Source organism: Liolophura sinensis, chromosome 1 (genome assembly GCF_032854445.1).
Source record: "Liolophura sinensis isolate JHLJ2023 chromosome 1, CUHK_Ljap_v2, whole genome shotgun sequence".
Classification (NCBI taxonomy): domain Eukaryota; kingdom Metazoa; phylum Mollusca; class Polyplacophora; order Chitonida; family Chitonidae; genus Liolophura; species Liolophura sinensis.
In genome coordinates this window covers 71,984,256-72,007,912 of record NC_088295.1, presented here as the reverse complement: position 1 = coordinate 72,007,912, position 23,657 = coordinate 71,984,256, and the positions used below count along the sequence as shown (strand labels likewise).

At 38.5% G+C, this 23,657-nt stretch overlaps 2 protein-coding genes across 3 annotated transcripts; one reads left to right on the top strand and one right to left on the bottom strand.

Moving 5' to 3' along the window:
• Window positions 1-378: 378 nt before the first annotated feature.
• Window positions 379-14,627, bottom strand: LOC135471180 (eukaryotic translation initiation factor 4B-like). 2 transcript variants are annotated; one of them, XM_064750283.1, is made up of 16 exons: window positions 14,601-14,627; window positions 12,918-13,073; window positions 12,374-12,576; window positions 11,798-11,905; window positions 11,055-11,106; window positions 10,543-10,644; window positions 9,738-10,127; window positions 9,404-9,503; window positions 7,347-7,384; window positions 6,580-6,805; window positions 5,681-5,790; window positions 4,171-4,457; window positions 3,777-3,852; window positions 3,355-3,466; window positions 2,608-2,677; window positions 379-2,040 (listed from the first exon to the last, which is right to left on the bottom strand). In XM_064750283.1, the coding sequence occupies exons 1-16, from the start codon at window positions 14,620-14,622 to the stop codon at window positions 1,972-1,974; spliced, it is 2,121 nt and encodes a 706-aa protein (XP_064606353.1). In that variant the 5' UTR covers window positions 14,623-14,627; the 3' UTR covers window positions 379-1,971. The 2 variants fall into 2 exon arrangements, with proteins under 2 accessions (XP_064606353.1, XP_064606361.1); XM_064750291.1 differs by having other exon boundaries at window positions 5,693-5,790.
• Window positions 14,628-15,839: 1,212 nt separating this feature from the next.
• Window positions 15,840-23,345, top strand: LOC135479443 (leucine zipper transcription factor-like protein 1). Its single transcript, XM_064759273.1, has 10 exons — window positions 15,840-15,936; window positions 17,971-18,095; window positions 18,425-18,619; window positions 18,999-19,131; window positions 19,541-19,606; window positions 19,779-19,859; window positions 20,146-20,214; window positions 20,905-21,009; window positions 21,229-21,332; window positions 21,691-23,345. Exons 1-10 carry the CDS (start codon window positions 15,934-15,936, stop codon window positions 21,713-21,715), a joined length of 906 nt encoding a protein of 301 aa, XP_064615343.1. The 5' UTR covers window positions 15,840-15,933; the 3' UTR covers window positions 21,716-23,345.
• The last annotated feature ends 312 nt before the right edge of the window (window positions 23,346-23,657 follow it).

Here is a 23,657-nt window from a genome sequence, read left to right as displayed (position 1 = left end):
TGCTGGCAGACCTTTCCCACATGTGGTACAGATTCATATATTATTATTAGAAGGCAAAGTAATCTTCTCTGAACTATAAGGAAGACAACGCGAATAGCCTATTAACCGTATACTAACACTTATGTTCGACCAATATGGTATGCATATCTGTTAGTCCATCAGTAACTTGCCAACAGTCAGTGGTTTATGCTGGGCACTCCACTTTCCTCCACAGATAATTCTAAATTGCCACCGTATAAGCAGTTAATTTATTAGTATTGTGTTAAGTAATCAACAAATAAATATACAAAAGCTTTATGAAAATGGGCTCATCCGCATAATACATATATACGTGAACAAACTGAGATAAAATAAAACAAACACCGCAGTAAAGTCACAGAATTTTATGTAAAATAGTTATTATATACAGAGAATTTGTCCTAACATGGATTTAATGACATTGATGATTTAAGTTATTATTACAAAAAGCAATAATCAACAAGATTAAGCTATTACCCCAAAAATTGCCATCAACTTATTAAAGGTAGACAGGTTTACAGTATTACCACTGCCCAAGAAAATGACAGGTGTGGGCATCGCCTTTCTCACACACCTGGTCTTTATGCATGTGTCAGGTGAGTTGAGTGGCACACCTGCCCAAACGACCTCACTCCCACACACATGACCTTACAGGTGAGGAGCAACAAAGTTATTTACAGAGATCAGGTATCCAAAAATAGACAGCACAGGTGAAGACAGAGAGAGAGAGTGAGAGAGAGAGAGTTATGAACACAGAGTGAGACTACTTCTACACACAGTTGTCAGTCAGTACTGCCAAATATACATCTGTACCAAGAACAATACGTCTCCAGGTACTCTCAATATGTACTAATCTGGACAAATGTCCAGTTAGTAGACATCTACTGGAACAGGTGTCTATTATGATCTAGATATTAGCATTCACTAGGACAAACATGATCCATTATAAGTTGAGTTCACCTGTACAGCAATAAATCTCCTCATAATTACGCATTTCCAACAAAAAAAACTATCCATACAGTGAACGTGTCAACTTGGAAAGGTCCTCAAAGGGACACAACTGCTATCTGTTCCAACATGGAAAATATGTTCACTTCAATAAATGCTTTAATATAATATGGTTCAGAATTTCTGTTCAATAATGAGTCTATGACCAGGTATCCACATTTTTGGTGTCGGTTGATGAAGGCAATTAATTACATGTTTTTGAACAGTGTCCAAATAGACAGGGCTAAGGATGGACAGGAGTAGACGTTACCTGATGTGAACCCTTCATGGAGGCAAAAAAAAATTACAAAGGTATTCATACACTGGCACAAAACAATACCAAACAATTCTGCTTTAAACCAGTCTGCCAAGCCGTAACTACAATGGACCCCACCCATCCTATCTGTGGTATCATCTTCCTAAGTTAACATAATTTACAACTGTGCAAAGGTTTGTGATGATTGTGACTAGGCCTCTGCAACATCCACTCTGCACATGTACACGTAGTTCCCTTCAAGTACTACAGACAGAGAAAGCCTAGAAGAATGACACACAGAGTTACCTCCCTTGCCTTGATAACACAGTCAAGCACTCGATTATACGCATTCTTATTACAGGAACTGACTACCTTGATTTTGTACCTGCCACGCCTAACATCGCCAAATCGGCACACAGAGGGAACAAATGAACAGTCACAAATAGCTTATAATAAATCCTTAGTTACAGACAGGGACATCCTCCATTTTAACCAGAATATCCCAGATGTTGAATACCTGTCCAGTGCATGGCCTTAAACTAAAGGGATCATAAAACCCCATCAAATACAGCTCTTGAATTTTTAACAATACTTTACAAAGATGATAAACCACCTCTGCTGGTTTTTTTCTTATGGCGCACAGCTGGGGTTATCTGCCCCTCTAGTAGTGGGACAGACAGAGCGCGAAATAACACCACAAAATGTAATGCTTAATCGTCCTCTTCCTGACCAACTTCATCCTCCCCAAGAAAAGAGAACTTATTTTTGTCACTCCAATCCTGAAACAAATAAACAAAAATCGTTTTGAGAAGTGCAGAAAAAATATTTAAAACAAAATGTTTTCAAGTCCAATTGCTGTGTAACAATTCTTTTCAAGCTTTAAAATTGATGTTTAGGTTTAGTACTTGTGTAGGAACAGAAAAATCACCACAAAAAAGTATAACACCACTCAAATACCAGTGTCACACAAAAGTTAGCAGGAACAGGATTTGAACCAGAATTTTATACATGTAGGTTACATTTACTTCATTGTTGTTTAAGGCCATACTCAAGAATTTTTCACTTCTCCACTGGCTGTCAGTTTTGGAAGCCCAGTGGCACAGGACATGATTATTGTTACCGGACAACAAACACATGACTGAGCAAGCCAACCTACTCCATGAACTCCCTGTCCTAGGTTGGGTTTGAACCTTGCCTCCTGTTTTACAAGCCGAGCACCTTACTCATCCCGATCCCCATTATATGGGGAAGCTGGAAGCTGGATGTCCTTTTATGACAGTCTGAGACAGCAATTCTATCTCTGCTGCAATGTTTTTCATTATCACAGTACGGTAATAAACACTAACCTTTTTCACATTTTCTTCATATTTTGGCATCTCTTCTATAGATTTTGGAACATGTTTCTCTCTCTGGGGTCTGAAAGGGAAATTGATAGAAATACATTAGTGTGCATGACTAAGAGTAAGCATGACTAACTGGAATGGAGAAAACATGATGGCCTACCTGAAGAACAAAAAGACTGTGCTTGCATACAACATCGCTTTTGCAAATATTCTACATATTTAATATATCATTTTGATTATATACATTGACATGTATTCCTTTTACTATATTCTATTCTGAAGTATTTCAACGTAACTATGCAACATATATCTCTCATTTTAAAACTCTATCAAATGAGCCCAAAGAGACTATACTGCAGTTTTTGGCCCCAAAAAATCAGCGCAAATCCGAAATAGCCAAATAATTATCTAGCACAAAGATCCACCTCACCTGTACATGTGTTACTATTCAAAATAATGAAGATCGTGAAATTTAAAATGTGAACTGCTTTATAACTTTCCCAATGACTCATTTTAAGTTTAACGATACAAATAATACTGGTAAGAGCCCACTATTTTTTGAAAGGCAATAATTTTAGCTATTTTTAATAGACATAAAAAAAACTGATTTCATTGTGAAATGTGGGGTTTTTGCCAAAAAGCTCTGGCATGGCCCTATGAATCTTAAGCACAGCACTTCAAAAAACCATTAAGACGACACAAAAATCATCCCTAAGAAATACTGAGAAAGTGAAAGTGAAAGTGGCTTACTTATGGGCCGACCCTCGTCCACGAGAGGAGAAACTACCGCGTCCCCCTCTCTCCGATCCTTCACCGCGCCCTGCTGGCTTCCCCCAAGGACCTGAGCGCCGCTCTCCATCATCTGTTCACACAGAGCAAGCAGTATAACCTATCAGTCTAACTCAATCACAAACGGCCTGGCTAAGCCATCACCTTCATTTTCAGTCTTGCTGTCTAAATAATTAACAACAATGTCCTCGTGTTTGAGGACATACTTTTGTAAGACTGACAATTGACAGGCAGGAAAGACTTATAATTCCCTTCTTATTACCTGAGCAATCCTGTAACAACAAATAGGATAAGTGCCAATAGCCTGTTGTAATACATCAAAGCCTTATTCACCTTACTGGTGTTGAGGAGAGTATAACAGTTTGCGCGACCATCACACCTACCATCGTGATCCGAATGCCTCTTTCTCCAGGGGTTTTCTGTTGGAGGGGAAGCTATTGACACCTCAGCTTTTCTCACCTGAGTAAACAAAACTGCTACTTACTCAAACAAGTAAAACTCTAGGACATGCTTATTTATTGAAACAAATATTTACATGTAAGCTAACACTCTTTACTTTGGTTAATTACTACCCCAAGAGTTAATTACTACCCCAAAAGAACAGTAACATACAAGTCAGAGATCAGCTTTCCTTAACAATATTAGGCCTTTAATTAATCAATTAATTTGTGTACATATTTAGGAACAAGAAATTCTGTGAAAAAAACATCCTTAAAGTATTCTCCTTTCAATGTAACATTTGTGAAGATAACCTGTGATGGAAGTGAAATATCTTACCGGAGTACGCCTGACTTCAGCCTGTTTGGGAGGGGGATGATTGGCGGGGGCCTCAGACTGTTGACTTGTCGGTGACTTCTCCACCTTCCTCTTCTCCCAGATATTTTCTTTAGGTGGTGGCGCAGGGACAACTTTTGTGTCGTCCCGGTGTGGAGATGTTCTTGTGTCCGGGGAGACAGTATCCGGAGCTTTGTGTGAAGTCTTCTCCTCGTCAAACACTTCTGAGTTGTTAGAAATCTCACTGTCTCGTCGTGTTCGATTAGACGTGGAGGTCAATGGCGGAGGAACTGTCACAAAAAATGTTCAGTTATCTATATCACTCATGCTTAATGCCTTGCTTAAGAAATTTCCACTGGTATGACAGGCCTGGAAAGTCGGAACAGGATTACAATGTTATTTACAAGACAGTTTTGTCCGGTACTGCACTGTCAGCCCCTGTCAAAATACTATTTGGAGCAAAACATTGTCCTTTTACTTGGGCGGAGGGGTGGGGAGGGGGAGCTACAGTACCTGGAGTAAAGCACCTCTGTCCGCAGGTATCAGACAAACATCCTGACTTAAAGCTGCTATGGAGGCACCAAGAGTAAACATGTATGCATCAATAAGACTGATCAGCGAATTGATTGGCATTTAAGTCCAATTTGGCACTTACTAAAAGATATCCCACTTCTTGAACTTGGGTGATGTCTGTGCAACCAGCATTTGGGTGATGTCTGTACAACTAGTATTTGGGTGATGTCTGTTCAACTAGCATTTGAACTACAGTACAATTTAAGTTCAGAGGATATACAGCATGTCTTTTTATTTCATTGAAAACACTTTCTAGTCACTTCACTTCACATTCTTTCCACAGTATTTCACAGATTATCTGAAAATTAAACTAATGAAAATTTTGGGGTTTGAATATCAATGGCATAGCCCTAATCAAACATTAAGTAATGTGATCACAAAATTTTGGGACCTTAACATAAACAGAATGCACTGTTCATACACCTTGATGATTTCAAATTTCCAGGCCCAAAATTCGCATTTTCCAGGCTACACCAAGCAACATAAAATGATCTTGTTAGCTTAACTTCTTCATTAACCCAATAATGAATCAGACAGCTTTAAGCAAAGAAAAAGGTCAAGCAGATATAGAATGAAAGATAATTATTAAAAACAAAAGTAAACAAGCAACCGAAAATGCACAATACAACAATTCAAAATGATGCTTAAATTTTCCAAATTTCTATATATAAAACAAAACAGTAACAAGTTAGTAAGAAGAGCCAAACTAAAGAAAACATAATAATAAACATGCAGGGCTGTTTCACTAAGCAGCTTTAACCTTTGCCCTGATGTTACTCTCTAGTTAAACCTACATGATGGTATCGTCATGGAAACGTCATTGTGGAATCGTCATCGTCTGCAGAAAACAGCCCTGTGAGAACTAAAAAGTAAGATCAGAAAACTAAAATAACTGAGAGAAAAGAAAGCGGAGTCAGGGCAAGTCACAACTGGACTTTACCTGGACGAATACCTTTTCCTGACCCACTGCTGCTGAGTCGACGTTCCCTGCCCGTGCCTCCATCTGACGAACGCCCGCTGTCACGCCGCGTTCGAGACGAACTCTGTGACCTAGAAACACACAGAGATATACACACAACTGTTAACAGATGGAACATTACCAGACACAATCTGCCCTGTCATTGATGGAACACCTTGACCTGACATATACCCTAAATAACCTAAAATTTTGTCCATGAAAGTTCATTTTTAGAGGCAAATAAATGTCACAAAATATTATTTTTGGTGATCAACTCTACAGTTTTCAAGTAGAACATCATCCCATGTTCCATGCAAACCCTGAAACACGTTTCTAAAATCAATAGAACTTTCAGAATGAGGAAAACTGGGCAAGATAGTCATGGACAACATTTATGGTCATGGAGGGTAGACATTTTTATAGATGCTTACCATTGTTACACACCTAAGAACATATAATATTTGTGTAATGTCGTAATCCAGAATTTCTTTTATTTAAATAATGGTGGTAAGTTTCTTGGGTGGAAGAAATCACTGCGTGAGGACAAAACCAAGAGAATTTGACATCTGCTTGTAATCGATGAATATTTCCGCACATGACACAGATTTTCATCCCCAGATCATGCTAAAGGTGCTAGCTAGCACGGCTAGCAAAATGATTTCACACAAACTTTATGTAAGCCCCAAAACAGCTACACCCTACCAACATTTGTTAACCCCTTATTACCACTAAGGATTCCAGAACAGTACAAGCCAGGGAGGCCCATAAAAAATTCCCTGCCCAAGGCCGGGAAAAAACCCACGCCTTGTATGTCAAGGTGACTGTCAGACATGTATGTTTAATTGTGTGGTGATACCCCACCTACTGTCATAAAATCTCACCAGTCTTTCCTGTAATCCCCTTCACGATTTTCCTTCTCCTCCTCTACTTTGCGGCGTAACTCATCCTGCCTCTCGCGCTGCAGACGTTCTTCAATCTCCCGCTCACGGGATGCTGTGTCCACGGGTTTTGCCCCTCCAAATATAGACGACGTTGCCTGTGGATTTGCTGGTTCCACAGGCTTCGTGCGTGGTGCTAATTGCAACTTTGGTCTCTCTTTGGGTGGTTCTATGAACAGATTACAAATTCACTAAGAACAAAAATGAACAACAACACCGCGTTCCTGGGCCAAATATCCTCGAGCCATCTCCCCATATCCCTGGAACACCCTGGATTTGTATTGAAACAAGCTGAAATCACTTCATCCTTTACCCTAAACTTCCATGCCTCTACCCAGAAATACATGTATACTATTGATTAGTTCTGATATTCTGGTTAAAAAAACAACACACAATGATGCTAACAAATCACCCTAAAAGCAAAAGCTTGTCAATATGTTTACTTGTGTGGTTCTAGCCTTACATTCAACAGGGACCATAACCCAACTTAAATAAGCCGGTCTAACTGTTTTCACAAGACGTCACAGTTTCTCTATAGTTATGCTCATAAGGCAAAGAGGTAGTGCACAGGCAAAGATGTTTTTACACACCTTGGGAGCAACATATAGGTGGGAAATGGTCATCATTTATACCACCGTAAGGTCAATAGCCATCTTTATACTTAGTAGGAATTCGTAAGAGTACACTACTAGAGCTAATGTCCACTTTACCTTTGCTGGATTCTCGACTACTGGGTCTATCCATAGATCTGTAACAAACACAACACATGTTAAAGCAGAAACTGACCATCTGGCACTATTCCAGGGTCGAATGACAGAGAGCACTACAAGTAGGTGAAAAATCAACTCTCTATGACATTAAATGTTAAAAGACACACAAAGCCACTACTAAAAGATACATAAAGACTACTAGTGTTGAACAGTCAAAATCACCAACGCATCTTCAAGACATCAAAGCCTGGGGAACTACATGTGAAGCATTACAGCATTACTGACACAACTTGACAAATCTCTATTTTGTGAATAATATACATAGAACTGTTAATAGTGGGTTTAACAAAGTCTGAATCAAGAAAAACACTCAAGTATTATCTATGAGTACAGATTTTACTCAAGGGAAAACTACATCTATCTTATAAAAAGAGTTAGTGAAAATGCCATGTGTCTAAAACAGGTAAAAACTTATTCAGTCTTTGAAGTTAAAGTTGTTAGTGAAATGCAGTCAAACAAAAACACACACAGCAGTACATATTAATATCACATGTTTATCACACTGTACTTTTGTTTCAGAACATGAAAAGGGAAAAGAAAAATAAAAATAAATAAATTCTCACTCAAATTGGTTAATTCATGTGGATAAAAATATATGCATGTACTCTCAAACATGCGTATATACTGTGTATACAAACGAAGTCTTTTTAGATCTGTATCAATCATTGACAAATTAAATACCACTGATCAAAAATGATTCCAACATACCACACCAAATAAACCAGCTGCAAAGTCTTCTCTGGAATATTACACCCTCCACTACATTTGACATTTGTTCTAATCTTTCTTGCGTGTTTCGCTTTCACGCTACAGGCCTGCACTCTTACATTCACTAATAGGGAACATTGTTTTATACTTTGCTGTTCTCAAAATGCCACAGCTCTACCCTACAAAAATTGCTTTCTTTTATACATTAAGAAATCCTGACTTCACTGCGCTATGGTGTTTTTAAAAATGAAAATTTGGACCCAGTTTCACAAAATTAATAAATTTCAGTTAAATTTTAAGTCACTGTATTTTTGTTTAAGTCCAACATTAAGTGCTTCTTAAAAACAAAACTTTTGTCAAATTCACCATATATTGCATGTGCATGGGTAAGATGTTGTTAACGGGATACAGAATCAATTCTGATTGGCTGGTGTGAGGGATGGGCAGGTTCAGGTTATGCTTAGCCTCGACTTAATTTTAGAAATGGCAGGTTTTTTCAACCTTGACCAAAGTTTTAGGGTTTAACCTGAAATGCCCATCTCCTCTATCAGCCAATCAGCATCGATTCTGTATCCCTTCAAGCAGTCAGGACATAAAAAAGCTTTTCACAACTTATACATATGTCACAGGTTCATCAACATGGTCCAACCTTTGGGCATGACAGCTGCCATTCAAAAATAACAAAAAAGATAGACTTGCAAACCTAAAAGAAACTTGTTCTCATATGGTAGAGCATTTGACACAGCTGAGGATAGCAAAGGTGAATCGTTGAGCTCCAGTAAATGCAACAATTCCGATCAGTTAATGTTGAAGGAAAGCCAGAAACATAGCCAACTAATTTCAGAGTTCACCTTCTGCAAGCTGTTAGTACAACATAACCTAATTACCAGTAATGTAGATTTCACTTGAATGCATACATCAGCTCGCAAATACTTTGAGCTTTATGGTGTTATTTTACTATATTGGCTGGTATAGCACCCCTTTGCAGTCTGCAAGTGATCGACACAAAGGGAGCTAACAATGACTCACAACATAAAGGTAGCAAACTGTGACAGCATAAGGGGAGTTAAACTGATGGCCGCCGCTCCAGCCTTTCAAATGGAGCGATCGTCGTGCCTGGTACACACCAACACAGCAGGCCATGCCTAGGAGAGAGCAGTCCCACAAACCTCCTGTTAGAACGGTCTCGGCTGTTATACCTCTCTCGGCTGTTATACCGTTCCCGGCTGTTGAAGCGCTCTCGACTCCCATACCTTTCCCTGTTATTATAGCGCTCTAGGCTGCCGTACCTGTTGTCCCGCCGGTCGTCGCTGTAGCGGCCCCTGCCATACCTCCCCTCCCCGTCATCTTGTCGATAACCAGATCCAAAGTTACCTCGCCTCCCATAACCTGGAAATAAAAAAATAAAAAAAAAATAAAAATGAGTCACACAGTGTAAAATAAATCAGTCAAGATACAAGCTTAGGCTGTTAAACTCTTCACTGAGATGAGATTTTTGCTTCACTTAACAGAATCAATATAAAACCTAGTTTAGAAAATTAGATGTTCTTTAAAACTATTACAGAATTATCCATATTATAAAAATGGTATAAGAAAAGGATTTAGGTATAAATCATTAACTACCTCTATCATCTGAGCCGTGGTAGCCTCGATCTCCACCATATCCCCGGTCGCCACCATATCCCCGGTCACCACCATATCCCCGGTCACCACCATATCCCCGATCATAGCCTCGGTCGCCACCATATCCTCTACTGCCACCGTATCCTCGATCGCTGTTATACCCTCGGTCCCCACCGTAACCTCTATCACTGAATCTATCTCCTCCATATCCTCTGTCTCGATCTCCGTAACCACGATCCCGATCTCCCCCGAAACCACCACCACCATAACCCCTGTCATCTCGTTTTCTGTCGCTATAGCGATCGTTTGAGCCACTATAGCGATCATTGTATCCTGAGCCACCATATCTGCCACCATCACGAGCCCCTTCGTACCGATCACTGTAGCGCTCTGAAAGAGATACCTCATAAAATAACATCTATACTATGTTTCTCCACATTAACAATGATTCTATGAAGTACATGACCTAGTTCAAACATAAAAAGAAGTTCCTTTTCATCCTATGTGTGTAATATAACATTTCAGAGAATGTGAATTTGAAAAAACACAGCAAGTTACAGTTTAAATTTGTTAAACTATGAAAAGGTAATTGATCAAAACCACTGCACTCTTTATTTAAGGTGGTGATTAAAACTAAAGTCAAAATTGTTTTACTAAAAAATTCAATGTTTACTCAAAATTTTCACAATGTCTAATGCACACTCAAAATTTAAATTGGTCTCAATAGTAACTTCATTCACTTCTGGGTATAGGCCTATTAAAACATTGAACACATCCTAGATGACACATGAGTGTTGTGCCTCACCATCCTGTTTGTACTCTGGAGGGTCATCTCTCCGCCTCCAGTCACTCTCCGTCCTGTCTGGCCGGCCATCATCTCTCCCGCCACGCCCGTTTCTGTCACGATCTAAAACACGGAGGGGCACAAACTTTAACATTCTTAACGGCATGTGTGATGATGACACAATAAAGCATCAGTGCAACAGAATGCTTTTAAGTAACAATCATCATAAATATATATTGCAAATAACTTTACGTAGAAAATACAAAAAAATTAAAACTCACAAAAATTCTAAACTATTTAACATCTTTGTATTCTGCATGCCCCTCAAGATAATATCATCTACATTACAAACATGTTTTTAGAAAACTCTGAAACCAACCGTTGCATCTAAATTTGTGATGTAAAACAGTCAAGGGAAGCTGGCATTCAGCAAACCATTAAGTCTCTCATCCAGGCAGCATTACATTTACAGTTACATTTGAATTGAATCCCTTGATTTTCGTATCCTCATTTCTCACACCAAAAATGCTTACCTCCTGACTGCTGACCAGCAAGATCCACACGGATTTTTCTGCCTTGTAACATCTGTGACACAAGACCAATTAATATCACACCTATAAATTCACAGCAACATTTATCTTGCTCAACAAGTGAAAAACGATCCCATATCAAATAAGGTCTACATTTCTGAGCTATTCTGTTTCAGACAGAGCAGGGAATTTGGTTTACGAAGAGTGGAATAAATGAAGACCCTAATTCCTCAACCTTTTTGCATACCAAAGAGCAACTTTCAGTGCAATTTATACACATTTTTAATTTGAGTGAGTGGGTGAGTGCTTGGGTAAATGTTGTAATTTTTCAGTCATATGACCACAGAGTCCTTAGAGTGTATGTAATGTGCCTCTTTGTTGCGGGAACGATTTCCATCGCTCTTTTATCTAGTGCTGCTTCACTGAGATGACTTACCAAAGGCAAGAAAGTCACCCTGCCTGAGCCATTATACTCATTTCTGATAAGGGTCAACCAGTCGTTGCACTATCACCTTTATGCTTTAAGGTCTTGGGTGTTATGTGACCCAGGATTGAGTCTGGATCTAATGCCCCCAAAGCGGACGCTCTACCAACTGTGCTATCCAGGCCAGATCATATTTCAATTCTTAATTTGATTTCTGAGACAAAACTACAATGGATGGATTTGTTAGTTTCAGGGCTTCACAAAAGTCTAATTTTATCAGTCTATGGACTGAAATGTTTTCAATGAAGACAAAGCACTGTACCTCATCATTCATGCCTAATGCATCGATCAATCCTTGTCTGTCCTCAAACTCTGCATATCCAAAACCTCTGGACCTACTCCCATCGTCAGGCAATCTTACATTGTTCACCTGGGAAAACAGCAAAAACACATACAGTATCACTCAGTATTGTCCCAAACCCAGTTTCACACACAAATAACAGTAGGACAGTGAGCTAAGTACAACTAAGATGTTCCTGATCTTTCAGATGTCTTTAGGTTAATTCTCTCTAAATCAAGACAAATACTGCTCTAAACTACTCTATTTCAACTAAGTGTTAGCATTTTTCAAATGACATATTGGGCCTGCCTCTGTTGATTAAGCCACCATACAAGGGCACTTAAGAGTTTTCTTGGCAAAGTTTGATTAATTTCTTATCAGAAAAGTATTAATTCAATGCCTTTATATGCTTTTGAAAACGCATTTTTACATACTAAATTTAAGGTAAAAATACAGTACTGGAATATGCTGGCCTTATCATGACAGTATTAACGCCAATGTCAGGCTACATGTGTATCACAAACACAGCAGACTGAATGACAAGACATTAGTTTGTACCTTTAAATTTCGGAAAAAGCCAATAATGTCATCCTCAGAAATATCGTATGGTAAATTTCCTAGAAAAGCTGTGTATGGTGGTGCTGAGGGCACTTTGGAGGGATCAAAATCAGGCCCCCTAGCAGCTCGTGGTGCCGTGGGTAATAAGCTGCGATTGACCGCCACCTTGGGGCCCATGCCCATTCCATAATCAAAGTCATTATCTGTTCAGGAAAGAGCAAAACACAACTTATCAAGACATAGGTCAACCAGAAACATCAAGTCATGATCAGTATTTATCAGATGAGCATATTAGATTGCAACATATACTTGACTGAAATGTTTTCAGACATAGAGGAGCATTCAGTTATGTTATTTACTTTTTGTTTTGCTAGAGCCAAACTATTTGGACACGTAAGCCATGACCACAGTCTTTGGCTTTTCAAAAATTGGAGTTAAGATCAAGTAACAAACACTCTATACATATGCAAATCTTAACACACAACATATATGCATGCTTATCTTATCTACATGTAAATGGAAAAACTGTTTTCAGCCAACTGACCATCCATCTCCTGGCTCTCCATTTCAGTGGCCCAGTCAAGGGACTTGTTAGCGAGAACATAGCTGGTACCGGGTCCAGCTGACCCCTGCTCATCCGCCAAAAATGCATTAAGGGACAAAGTTTGACCCTTCTTCTTCTGCTTCTTCTTTGTTGCAGCTGCATGGGGAAATGAAATAAATCACATGAATATGATTAACTAAATTGCAGTCTAATCATAATGGAAATGTATTACCTTAATTTTATTAATATCTGAATGCTATTCAACACCATACTAGAGGAATTTTCACTTATATGAGATGATGGTGGCCAGTTTTATGGGCGGAGAAATTTGTAGCACCCAGGATAAACCACTGACCTGTGACAAGTTACAGGTTTGCACACCACACTGGCTATGAATGAACCTGTACCTTGTGTTGCCCACGAGATTGAAAGACAATTAAGACCAAGATCAACATCTTCTATCAAATAATATGCATGAAAGAAACTTTAAGTCATTAGTTTGCACCAGTTTCGGATTGGATCAGTCAACATTCTCATGGATTTCTGCCAGTCTTTAGTTATCAACTCTGCAGAACAGGAGTTCATTTGAATTAAGACAATAAATTGGGCAGTACCAAAGAAAAATGATATGCTAGAAAACTGCAAATGATATCATTTCATTCAGGCCTTCAGATCATGTGTTGTGACCCATGTGCCTATAGGGGAAAATATGAAACATGCCCAACTGGCGTTTCAATGGTCTTACGACTTCACGCAGATATCAGCAAGACAGGTGGAAGCTCTCGCAAACTAACATAGATACAAGACGTTATTTTACGGCAGTTGAAAGACTGAATATACATCTGTCTGTCGACTTGAAAGCGGCGTCGGCACATGACGTAAAATCACATCTGCGAGAGCCCCCGCCTCTCATCTATATCTGTGTGAACTTACTAGACTCCTGAAATGCTGATTTGGCTTATTCAGACAGTTTCTTCCATCTGCCAACAACTGGATAGAGTAATACGCACTTCTAAAGCAATCAACATACTACATGTACATGCATCACACAGGCTGTAGGAAATCAATGACAATATTATGAAGGGGGAACGTACCCTTGAAAAATCACAATTCCATTACAAAGGCAACAAATATTAGAATCTGAGTATTCTGTGAAACATGAATCCTTTGATTGTGGAACACCCGCCCCAAAAAATTCCCAACCCTTAAACGTAACGATTGTCCATGAAACACCTCGACATCAAGATTATAAGTTTTGGCCGGTCAGTCGATCGCGATTTTTTCTCTCTGCGAGTTATGTTAAGGTAGTCAGTTTCAGTCTACAAATTGGATACAGCCCCGATTTACAAAATACCCTGTGCTGAGTGTTATCCGATCCAACGACAACCTTCATGGATATCCCATATGTTCATGTTACGAATACAGTCATAACTGTCCGACACTTTATCAACCATATCGTCAAAACGCCCGGCCAAACATGATCTCGTCAACTCGACCGATTTTCTCACACCCAAAACCATCAACTCGCTACATATATGTCAGTAGGACAGTCTGATCGCTCAACAGATGGACAACATATTCGATCTAAGGTTTAATCTGACCGATGCTGAAAAATACTTAAATGTTATTCATCCGATTTCAAGAAAACAACCCATTCATCTAAAGGCCATGCATGCCGCTCACCCGTGGAAGCCATGTTGGACATGGAAAAGATTCGTCCTTTTCCGGCAGGCACGTTTAACACGTACCGGAAAATGCCGAAAGGCTCGAAGTAGCCTATAGCGTAAGGCCTACACTGACAGATACACTTGGTCTGGTCACAACAAAATGTAGCTGGGCCAGAAAATCGCATGCGAAATAGAGAGAGACCAGAAAAATATGACAAATTTACGTCAGGAGTGTAAAAATAAAGTATGATGAAGAAGAGTGTTGCTACTGTCTGTGCTTTTGTTATACTGATTGATGTATACCGAAACTGTCTAAGTATATGTATACTTTCGGGGCACATCTGTTTTAAGATCTATAAACACTTACAGTGAGCAGTGAAGCTATTTTGTCCTACAACCTCATGACTGGAAAAGTATGATATTTAGTTTAAAATGAAAAGACTTCTAAAGTATATAAAATGCTCATAGTCTACCTGTACTTCAATTCTAAGAGAAACTTAAGGTAAATATAAAAATGAAATAGCTGGGGCTTATATAGAAAACTCAGTTGTATAAATCTCAGTATACAGGAACTACATTATATATATGGAGCGCCATGTTTCAAAGGATTAACGTGGCTGAGTAACACAATTTAAATACTATGGCTGAAGAATCCTCAAAAACAAAAATCTTCGACAGTTTCGGTAAAATTTGCCTGTGATGTCATGTGTGATGTGGTGTGATGTCAAAATATTCCCTACATGTCTTTGAATCGGCCAGGTATGACGCTAAGACCGTTAGGAAGTGTGGAGTCAGTTGTGTCTATGCGTTCAGACAAAATTAAGCAAAAAAAAATTGTTTCCGTATTAAGTTTTGAAAGTTACAAAAACATTTTTAATACAGTAAACTTTTTTCAATTTAAGAAAACAATTCAGGCTATCTCGATCCATATGATGTAATATTGGTTCAACACAGGGGTCTTAATGCTGTAGGGGCTCTTTAAAAAATGCTTCTCCTGAAATCATAGACTGCAATACAAGGCGCGCATTCTCATTGGTAAAGACCACCATTCGGCCATTTCCGACAAGAAAACGAAAGCTGTCGATCGGCCTCGGATTTACCTGTTTTCTGATTGACTAGAACATCATCACTCGCTTCAATGTAAATTTCTGTAAGACTTACAAAAAAAAATGCGAATAATGAGATTTTCGTGAAAATGTGGAAACTAGTCTGACATTTCATCCCACAAATCTACTTCCGGCAATGGTCTCCAACCAAGCCAAATAGCTGAGTGCGTCTTGATTCGACCGTCATATATTTTGATACGAACGACATTTCTTTGGTATTGATCCGTGACACTATCAGCAAAAATGGTAAACACTGGGATTAAGTCAGATGTTTCTATGCTAGATCTGATATTTCATTTAATGATAAGGCTTCAGTTTATGAACATAAGATCAAGACACTTGTGAATGTCAAAATGCATCTATCTTCACCCCAGATCATAGTGTTATCCCCTGCTATCGGCATGCTTGACGCCATCCCTGATTATCACGAAAATAAAACGTGTCATTGTCAAGACTGATTTATACTCTCGGTGCAGACTGATTTATACTCTCGGTGCAGACTGATTTATACTCTCGTCATAGCTTGACGCCTTGAGTCTTCTTATCATGAAGTCCAACCATTAAGTCAGACCACTGCTTGATTACACAGCTTCTTGTGGATGACTACCTTCACTTTTTTATATTTGCACTGGTGCTCGCATAGTCATAGCTTTCTTCAACTCATCCCTCTAGGATACTAAGTAAAATTTCAGAAAACTGTTGATTAGTGGAGGGCATTCCACTTTACGGCACCCTGGCCTAACTTGATAGACTCAGTGTGCTATTTTAAAATTATGACATTCATTGTAACACTGAGTCCATCAGCACAGCTCAAAAAACATGGCGCAGATTTCAAACTCACGTCTCCTTTCCACTTATGGAAATCTGTCTCACCTCTGCTCATTTATATGTAATTTTATGGTGGAATCTCTGATGCTATCCTCTTCATTTATCCTCATCTATGAAACTAATTAACTCGCTGTATAGTGGTCACGATGACTGCTAAAACTTCGACGGTACCAAGTGCCTCCCGTCAACAGCCACTTTGAAGTGTCCCGTGATCTACTTCTGGGTTTGAAACGCAACTGAGTTTTGGTATTGAAGTCCTGAAAAAAACTATTATATTTCATTTGCCTTCTGCAAGAACAAATTCAACCTTCTTAATTTGTTATGTGCACGACTGCCGTCAGTTTCTAAATTTAGCTTGCCACTGTTTACATACGCTGAGTTCAGCGCCTGCTGTCTGCCTCTACCTTAGAATATTCCAGAATGCGTGCAGTTCAGTGCCTGTTTGTTTACATCAAGTGTTCAGGAATTTTCTTATTCTAGACAATTCCACCAGGCTATATAAGATATATGAAAGCAGGTCAAACGGAGAGAGACGGAGAGAGACGGAGAGAACGGAGAGATCGGAGAAAGGAGAATTATTGAGAGTTTGGATGCTTTCGCTGTGTATTACTTTAGTAGGCCTTTTGTGCTGAATTTTGGTGTCTCTATAGCCTCTGGCTTTGTTATATCCTATCTCCACCGAGCACTTGTTCAGTCTGAACTTGTATGTTGAATTTATGCTCTTGTATACACAGTGCTTATTAGTACACGGACCCTGTCTGTGGAATTTTGTGTATATTTCGTCATACACTCAGTTATACTGTGGATTTTCCATCTTGTGAATTTGCCTCTGAGCATTTATGCCTGTATGGTATATATATTGTGGAATATATGTGTCTGTTTGGACTTGACACCGTAAGTACTTTAGTATTTGTATAGATACTGCTATCCTTTCTTGTTAAACTTAAGTACTTTAGTATTTGTATAAATCTTATTATCTGTTCTTGTTAAGCTAATAAATTGTTGTAAAATAAAATCTGCTGGTTTTGGTTACTTTTTTGTGCGGCTAAACTGTCATGTATTTCGAACAAGCCATCTCTTTATAATACAGGCAGTTTGGGTCGTAACAAATTCAATACAAAAAGGCGTTAAAGGGAACTTTAAGGGAACCTCCCATCATAATACTGGCCACTGTCGAATAAATGAAATATTCTTGAGTACAGTGTAAAATACCAATCAAATAAATAAGTCAGTGAGTTTTCTATGTTTTATTTAAGACTCCATGTTAAAATTTGTCGATTGATCCAACCTAGTCAAATGGTCCGCTGCTAATTGTCAGCCATTGGCCGGCAGTGTAAACATACCTTGCCGTAAAGGGATGGCATCATGCCACAAAGGAAGGTCGTCACCTTGCAGTCATTATGTCTCATCTCGTAACCTTCATGTTTTTAATTACTATTTGCCTTATTTCAGACATCTTTGGGGGTGAACGAAAACCACCAAACCCAGGTTGTTAACTACATGAGATTTGCTCGTTACCAGAGAGGACTAAGACTGAGAGCAGTAGATGCGTGCTTTAAAGAACTCAAAGATAGTCGGTAAGTAACTCTTACCTTATACAGCTCCAGGTATTACTTAGATTATTATCTTCTACAGCAGCAAAAGTTTAGCAATAAGAGTGTGGAAAACGGAATTTACAGGGGTACCTTTTATTTATGAATGAAGGTGGCAGCCACAGTTAGCCAGTGCTGTAGCCATCAGATATATGTTATCTTTTAAATTTAATGGCCAAAACACATCAAATAAAACTTTAATAATTTGAAGGAGAATGTATAGTTTTTATGATTTTAAAATATAATGGTTGAATTTTTACCATGGCAAATGATCATTTGGTGTTTTGCATATTTGTTTTCTGGCATTATTTCAGGCTGATTGAGGAAACATACACTATAGATGAGGTAACAGATATGCTGGATGGCTTACTGGCAGTGGTGCGTGGAGAGGTGGAGTCTGAACTGATCAACACTGCCCATACCAACGTACTCCTCATGAGACAGGTGTTCCAGCAGGCAGAGAAATGGCACCTTAAGATGCAGGCGGATATCTCTGAGCTGGAAAACAGGTGAGGGAAATACAATTTTCTCTAATTAAACTATGCTCCATGGGTGGGCTTTTAGTGCAAATGCTATGTTGTCATCCAATTATAACTACCTACAAATTTCCATGATTAGCTCAAGATGTACATCTATTTGTAGCGGTTTTGGGTTTTTTTTTTTTCCATGAATATTTTTTCATGTACTCAAGTGTAGATCTGCAGGATAAGATAACATGTAAAACTACCTTCAATGGGAGGCCAGCTAATTGATTATCCATAACGATAATTAGCTCATGACATAATAGCTCAGTATTGCATTGCTATTTTCATCGTATTTCAGACATGTGGATTTGTACCGTTTGCTTATTATATTGTTACATTCTTGTTCCTTGTTCATTTATTACAGAGAACTCCTGGAAAAGATAAAAGATTTTGAAGACCAGGAGTTCTCCGGAACAAAAAGAGATTCTGACTTCTCATTTATGAAGAGCAAACTGGAGCCGCTAAATGAAGGGGGTGGAGCTGCACTTTTACATATGGTAACTTACCTTGTGTTTGTGCGTGTATGCTACCGATGTTCTGCTCAGATAGTAGGTCAGTCAAAGTCATGTAGGTCATATCACACCTAATCTCAAGGGTTCACCAATTGAAACATCTTTTCCAAGTATTAGTGATAAATTTTCTAATTGTTGTTTTTGCTTTGTTCTTTTTGCTGGGAAAACTGTAAGAAACTACACTCCTACGCTGTGAATTCTGTTTCACTGTGTATGACTCACTGTTTCACTCCCATGTTAGCAGACTACTAATATATCCAAACCATTTTAATTGTCACATTCATAAAGAGGTTACATATGAAAGTTGGAATAAAGATTCATCAAATTCCCAGTGGTATTTTAGACATTCACAGAATGCTGTATTGTTTTTGACGCTGAACATGACCTGTTTTAGAGAATTGAAGAGTTGGATGCTGAAAATGAGGCACTGAGAAACCGACTTCGGGCAATTGAAGGGGAGGTAAGTGTAAAACAGTCCTGTTAAATCAGTAAATCCAGCCACCTATGGTGCAATTACTAAGTTATGTTTTGCTTCATGAGCTTTTTGCTTAGGCAAGTTTAATATGTTGTTGTGATTGGTTTGATGATATATGTTGTTATCAGGAATTCATTCCTTTTAACCAATTTTCCAGTCTTTTGATTTGAAATCTGAGAGAAGCCGTTTGGCTGGAGATTTAGAGAAGACAAGAGGAGAACTCGGCAAAGCACAGCAGGTATGCAATCAATGAACACTTAAGTTGCAGTCAGTTGTAGCATATTTGCTAAGGTGGCATATGTCCAGGATAAGGCAGTAGTATCTTTTAAACACTCAATTAAGATGTGTACATTAAGACCATTACGAGTTTTAAGCCTTGATCCGAACTTTCACTGACATTGATTTGTAAATGCGTAATTTCCCCTGAAATAAAACTTTTCTCAAGCTGTGTGGGGTCTTGTTATTTGTTTATTTAACTCTATCTCCGTTAAATAGGTCGCTCAGCATTGTTTTTCTATTTCCAGAAAGATTCTGATATTGATGTGAATGAGATTAGGCGCCGGATGGCAGGACTACAAACGGAGTTAGAAATAGTGAGTTTTCTTCCTCTGGATCAAGTACAAACAATCATGCCATACCTGACTCTGACAGTGTGATTTATATGTCCATGCAAAGCATTCACATCAAGCAAACATGGGCTGCAGTGGAAATTATAGGACTGAAACTAACATGCTGTACTGATACAATTTGTTTAATAGTAATTTTCAATGTGCTATGCTGAAAATATTCAACACTACTGAATGATAGTGACCACCTCAGTGGCCAAACTGTTAGAACCTTCAAGTCGGGGAAACCAGGAATCAAACCAGAGTTGTGTAATAATGAAGACTTTAAAAATGGTACCTGTTGCTGCGCTTAGCACTGATACGTAGAGCAAAAAACAGGACAGGTTGACCTGGTGTCTTCAGCATGATACTTCAGTGGTGGCAGTGCTTCGGCAGCATGGACTTGACCTGCCACAGGAACTATAACATGTATATTTACACACACCTGATTGAAAAATTGTTAAGTACGACGTAAAAACCCAAACATTCATTCATTTCAGGTAATCAGACTAATTAGTAAAAAAAAAAAAAAAAAAATTCTCATCACTTTTTTGTCAGATTGAACTTTTAGTCTGTTTACCAACCTTAAGATTCAAGCAGCTTGAGACATGCATTGTTTATATTTTACTTGAATAAACTGTCAGGTTACAAGCATTTGTTTGTTTCTCTACCGTTCAGACGAAGAAAAGTGGCGCAGAAACTGAAGCATCTATACACGGAGACCTGGTGGCTGCCAAGCATGAACTTCTGAAAATACAGGAGATGTTGGAAATGGCTCAACAGGTAGGAGGACTGCAGGCACCCTATATATTATGGACACGTGTAGTTTCTGAATTCTACAGGTGTTTTTATTCTGTTGCTTAGATCTTGACTGATTTTTCTGTGGCTTGATGTTTAATCTTGTTAAATGATAGCCATGATTATAAAACTGGTTATTTGCAAACGTGTGGCCATTTTTGCGATAGTGTTAACACAGAGATGTTTACTCTCTGTGTTTTGCAGGAATTAGAAAAGAAAGTTCACCAGACAAATATTGTGAAAAATATGAAGCAGATGTTACAGAAAAAGAACGAACAGTTGAAAGAACTGAGGAAGCGTTTATCAAAGTAAGACTACAGTTTAGCGTAAAGTCTTTGAAGTAAATAATGTCTGCCAATTTAAGAGCCATTTGTTCATGGTTTTCAAAATATATTCTTGTTTTTATTGTTACTGTGGAGAAAAACATGTAGTAAAGAACACAAGAAAAATTTACTTGCAGTGTTGTCCATGATTAATTTTAATTTTGAGAGAATGGGATGGAATTGTGAAAAAAAGGGTTTGCTTACACAGCTGTACTTTACAGTGAAATATTTATGTACATGTACATGAATTTTTCTTTTAATTGAATATGTGTACGTGTTTATGTTTAAATTTTGCACCTTTTCCTGTTCAGTTCTCATACATTTGTTGTCTGTTGTTTTTCAGGTACGAGTCCTTGTCAGATGATTGAAGTGCAGAACTAATTTTAAAAACCAACTTATGTGATCAGCCTGTTGTACATTAGTGTAGCCTGCCTGCATGTTATGTCCATGACAAAGATGTAAATCTTTCCAGTATCCATGATAAAGGCGTTCCGTCCAGTTGTATGTCACATAAGCATTTAAACACCAAGCTCTAGCTCACCTGTGAGACACTATAGTGCTACTTGTTGTGGTTGTTAACCTTCAGAATATTGTCACAGGACCATTTATGACCCAAATGATGGCCCAACCTGGTAACAACCATTATGAAATAAATTGTATTTTGTCCATGTTTGACTCCATAGAAATTCATATTCTGTCAGAATGTTTTATCGTGTCAATCATGTGGCATATCTTCTCAGTGATGTGTTATTCCTGAATAGTTCTGCTCTGGACTGTCTTACCTATCACAGTAGTCTAGCCTCTGGTCAGACTTATTCTACACATTTTGCATACATTGGTTATAAGAAACCCTTGAGATAATCTTCATATTCAAATATTCGTGGATATGTTTTAAATATCTGTCTGTAGTGAAGTTAGTTTGGTATTTTTTGTAAGATGTACATATTTTCATGCTTTCATATTTTAAAATTCTGAAATCTCTGATACACTATTGTTGGGTTACGGAAAGTAAAAAAATTTTGATATTTTCCTACACTTATGACCTAGCATGTTAAAAAAAGTTATCTGAGTATAGGGTGTCAGTGTAAGTTGATAACATGAGGTCATTATACATTGTACTTCTAAGTTCTCTGAATTTTTGGACTATAACAGATATATGCCAGTAGCTGAATGGAAATCTCATTCTGATCTTCAGGTTAAAAAGTTATTCATGTTATATACTACCTGTCTGATACCTTAGAACCCGGCTGTGGTGTGTTTTATACATCTAGCATACTGCAGATTTCATAACTAGAAACTCTTTGCAGTTACATTTGTCTAACTCATTTGCATCAGTGTTTTTATGAGAGTATACTTTAGGTAGATGTAATGATGGACTTTTTTTTGTGTGTGTCATGCCATGAGCATCAGTTTGCAAAATATTGCCATTAACTCAACAGTTGTAGTTTGATGTCACTGAAGAGAATTCGGCAGGTGTTATTTACTGTGGATATTATCTACAAATGTACACCCTGCATAGTTTTGTATATTTACATTTACGTGTATACATGCATGTAATTGTACCATTGTTACGAAGTGAGTTTTACTGTGTGAAAACAATCTGTACCTAGTTTGACTAAAATCTTATCACAATAACAGTTACTACATCCAGTAAATAAGTAAGTGTTTTGGCAATAACATACCTTGCAAATTGCACTGGTCTGCTGTGCATGGGTTATTCCATCATGTGTGGGGGCCTCCGTGGCTCAGTTGGTTAGCGCGCTAGCGCAGCGTAATGACCCAGGAGTCTCTCACCAATGCGGTCGCTGTGAGTCCAGCTCATGCTGGCTTCCTCTCCGGCCGTACGTGGGAAGGTCTGCCAGCAACCTGCGGATGGTCGTGGGTTCCTCCCTGGCTATGCCCGGTTTCCCCCCACCATAAGTGAAGTATTCTTGAGTACGGCGTAAAACACCAATCAAATAAATAAATAAATAAATTCCATCATGTGCTTGGGCATTCTGTGATCATATGCATGGTATATTCCGTCATGGGCATGGGTTATTCCATCATGTGCTTGGGTATTCTGTGATCATATGCATGGGATATTTCGTCATGTGCATGGGTTATTCCACCATGTGCTTGGGTATTCTGTGATCATATGCATGGGATATTCCGTCATGTGCATGGGTTATTCCACCATGTGCTTGGGTATTCTGTGATCATATGCATGGGATATTCCGTCATGTGCATGGGTTATTCCACCATGTGCTTGGGTATTCTGTGATCATATGCATGGGATATTCCATCATGTGCATGGGTTATTCCATCATG

What these genes read in the sequence shown, in the direction of transcription:
- LOC135471180 (XM_064750283.1), bottom strand. Translation starts at nt 14,622, where the DNA reads ATGTCCAACATGGCTTCCACGG. An exon ending in GTCCAACATGGCTTCCACGG is followed by an intron (nt 13,074 to 14,600) that starts GTGAGCGGCATG and finishes TTCCCCATGCAG; the next exon opens with CTGCAACAAAGAAGAAGCAG. An exon ending in GACGACCGGCGGGACAACAG is followed by an intron (nt 7,385 to 9,403) that starts GTACGGCAGCCT and finishes TGTTTGTTACAG; the next exon opens with ATCTATGGATAGACCCAGTA.
- LOC135479443 (XM_064759273.1), top strand. An exon ending in ATCTCTGAGCTGGAAAACAG is followed by an intron (nt 18,620 to 18,998) that starts GTGAGGGAAATA and finishes CATTTATTACAG; the next exon opens with AGAACTCCTGGAAAAGATAA. An exon ending in TTCGGGCAATTGAAGGGGAG is followed by an intron (nt 19,607 to 19,778) that starts GTAAGTGTAAAA and finishes CCAATTTTCCAG; the next exon opens with TCTTTTGATTTGAAATCTGA.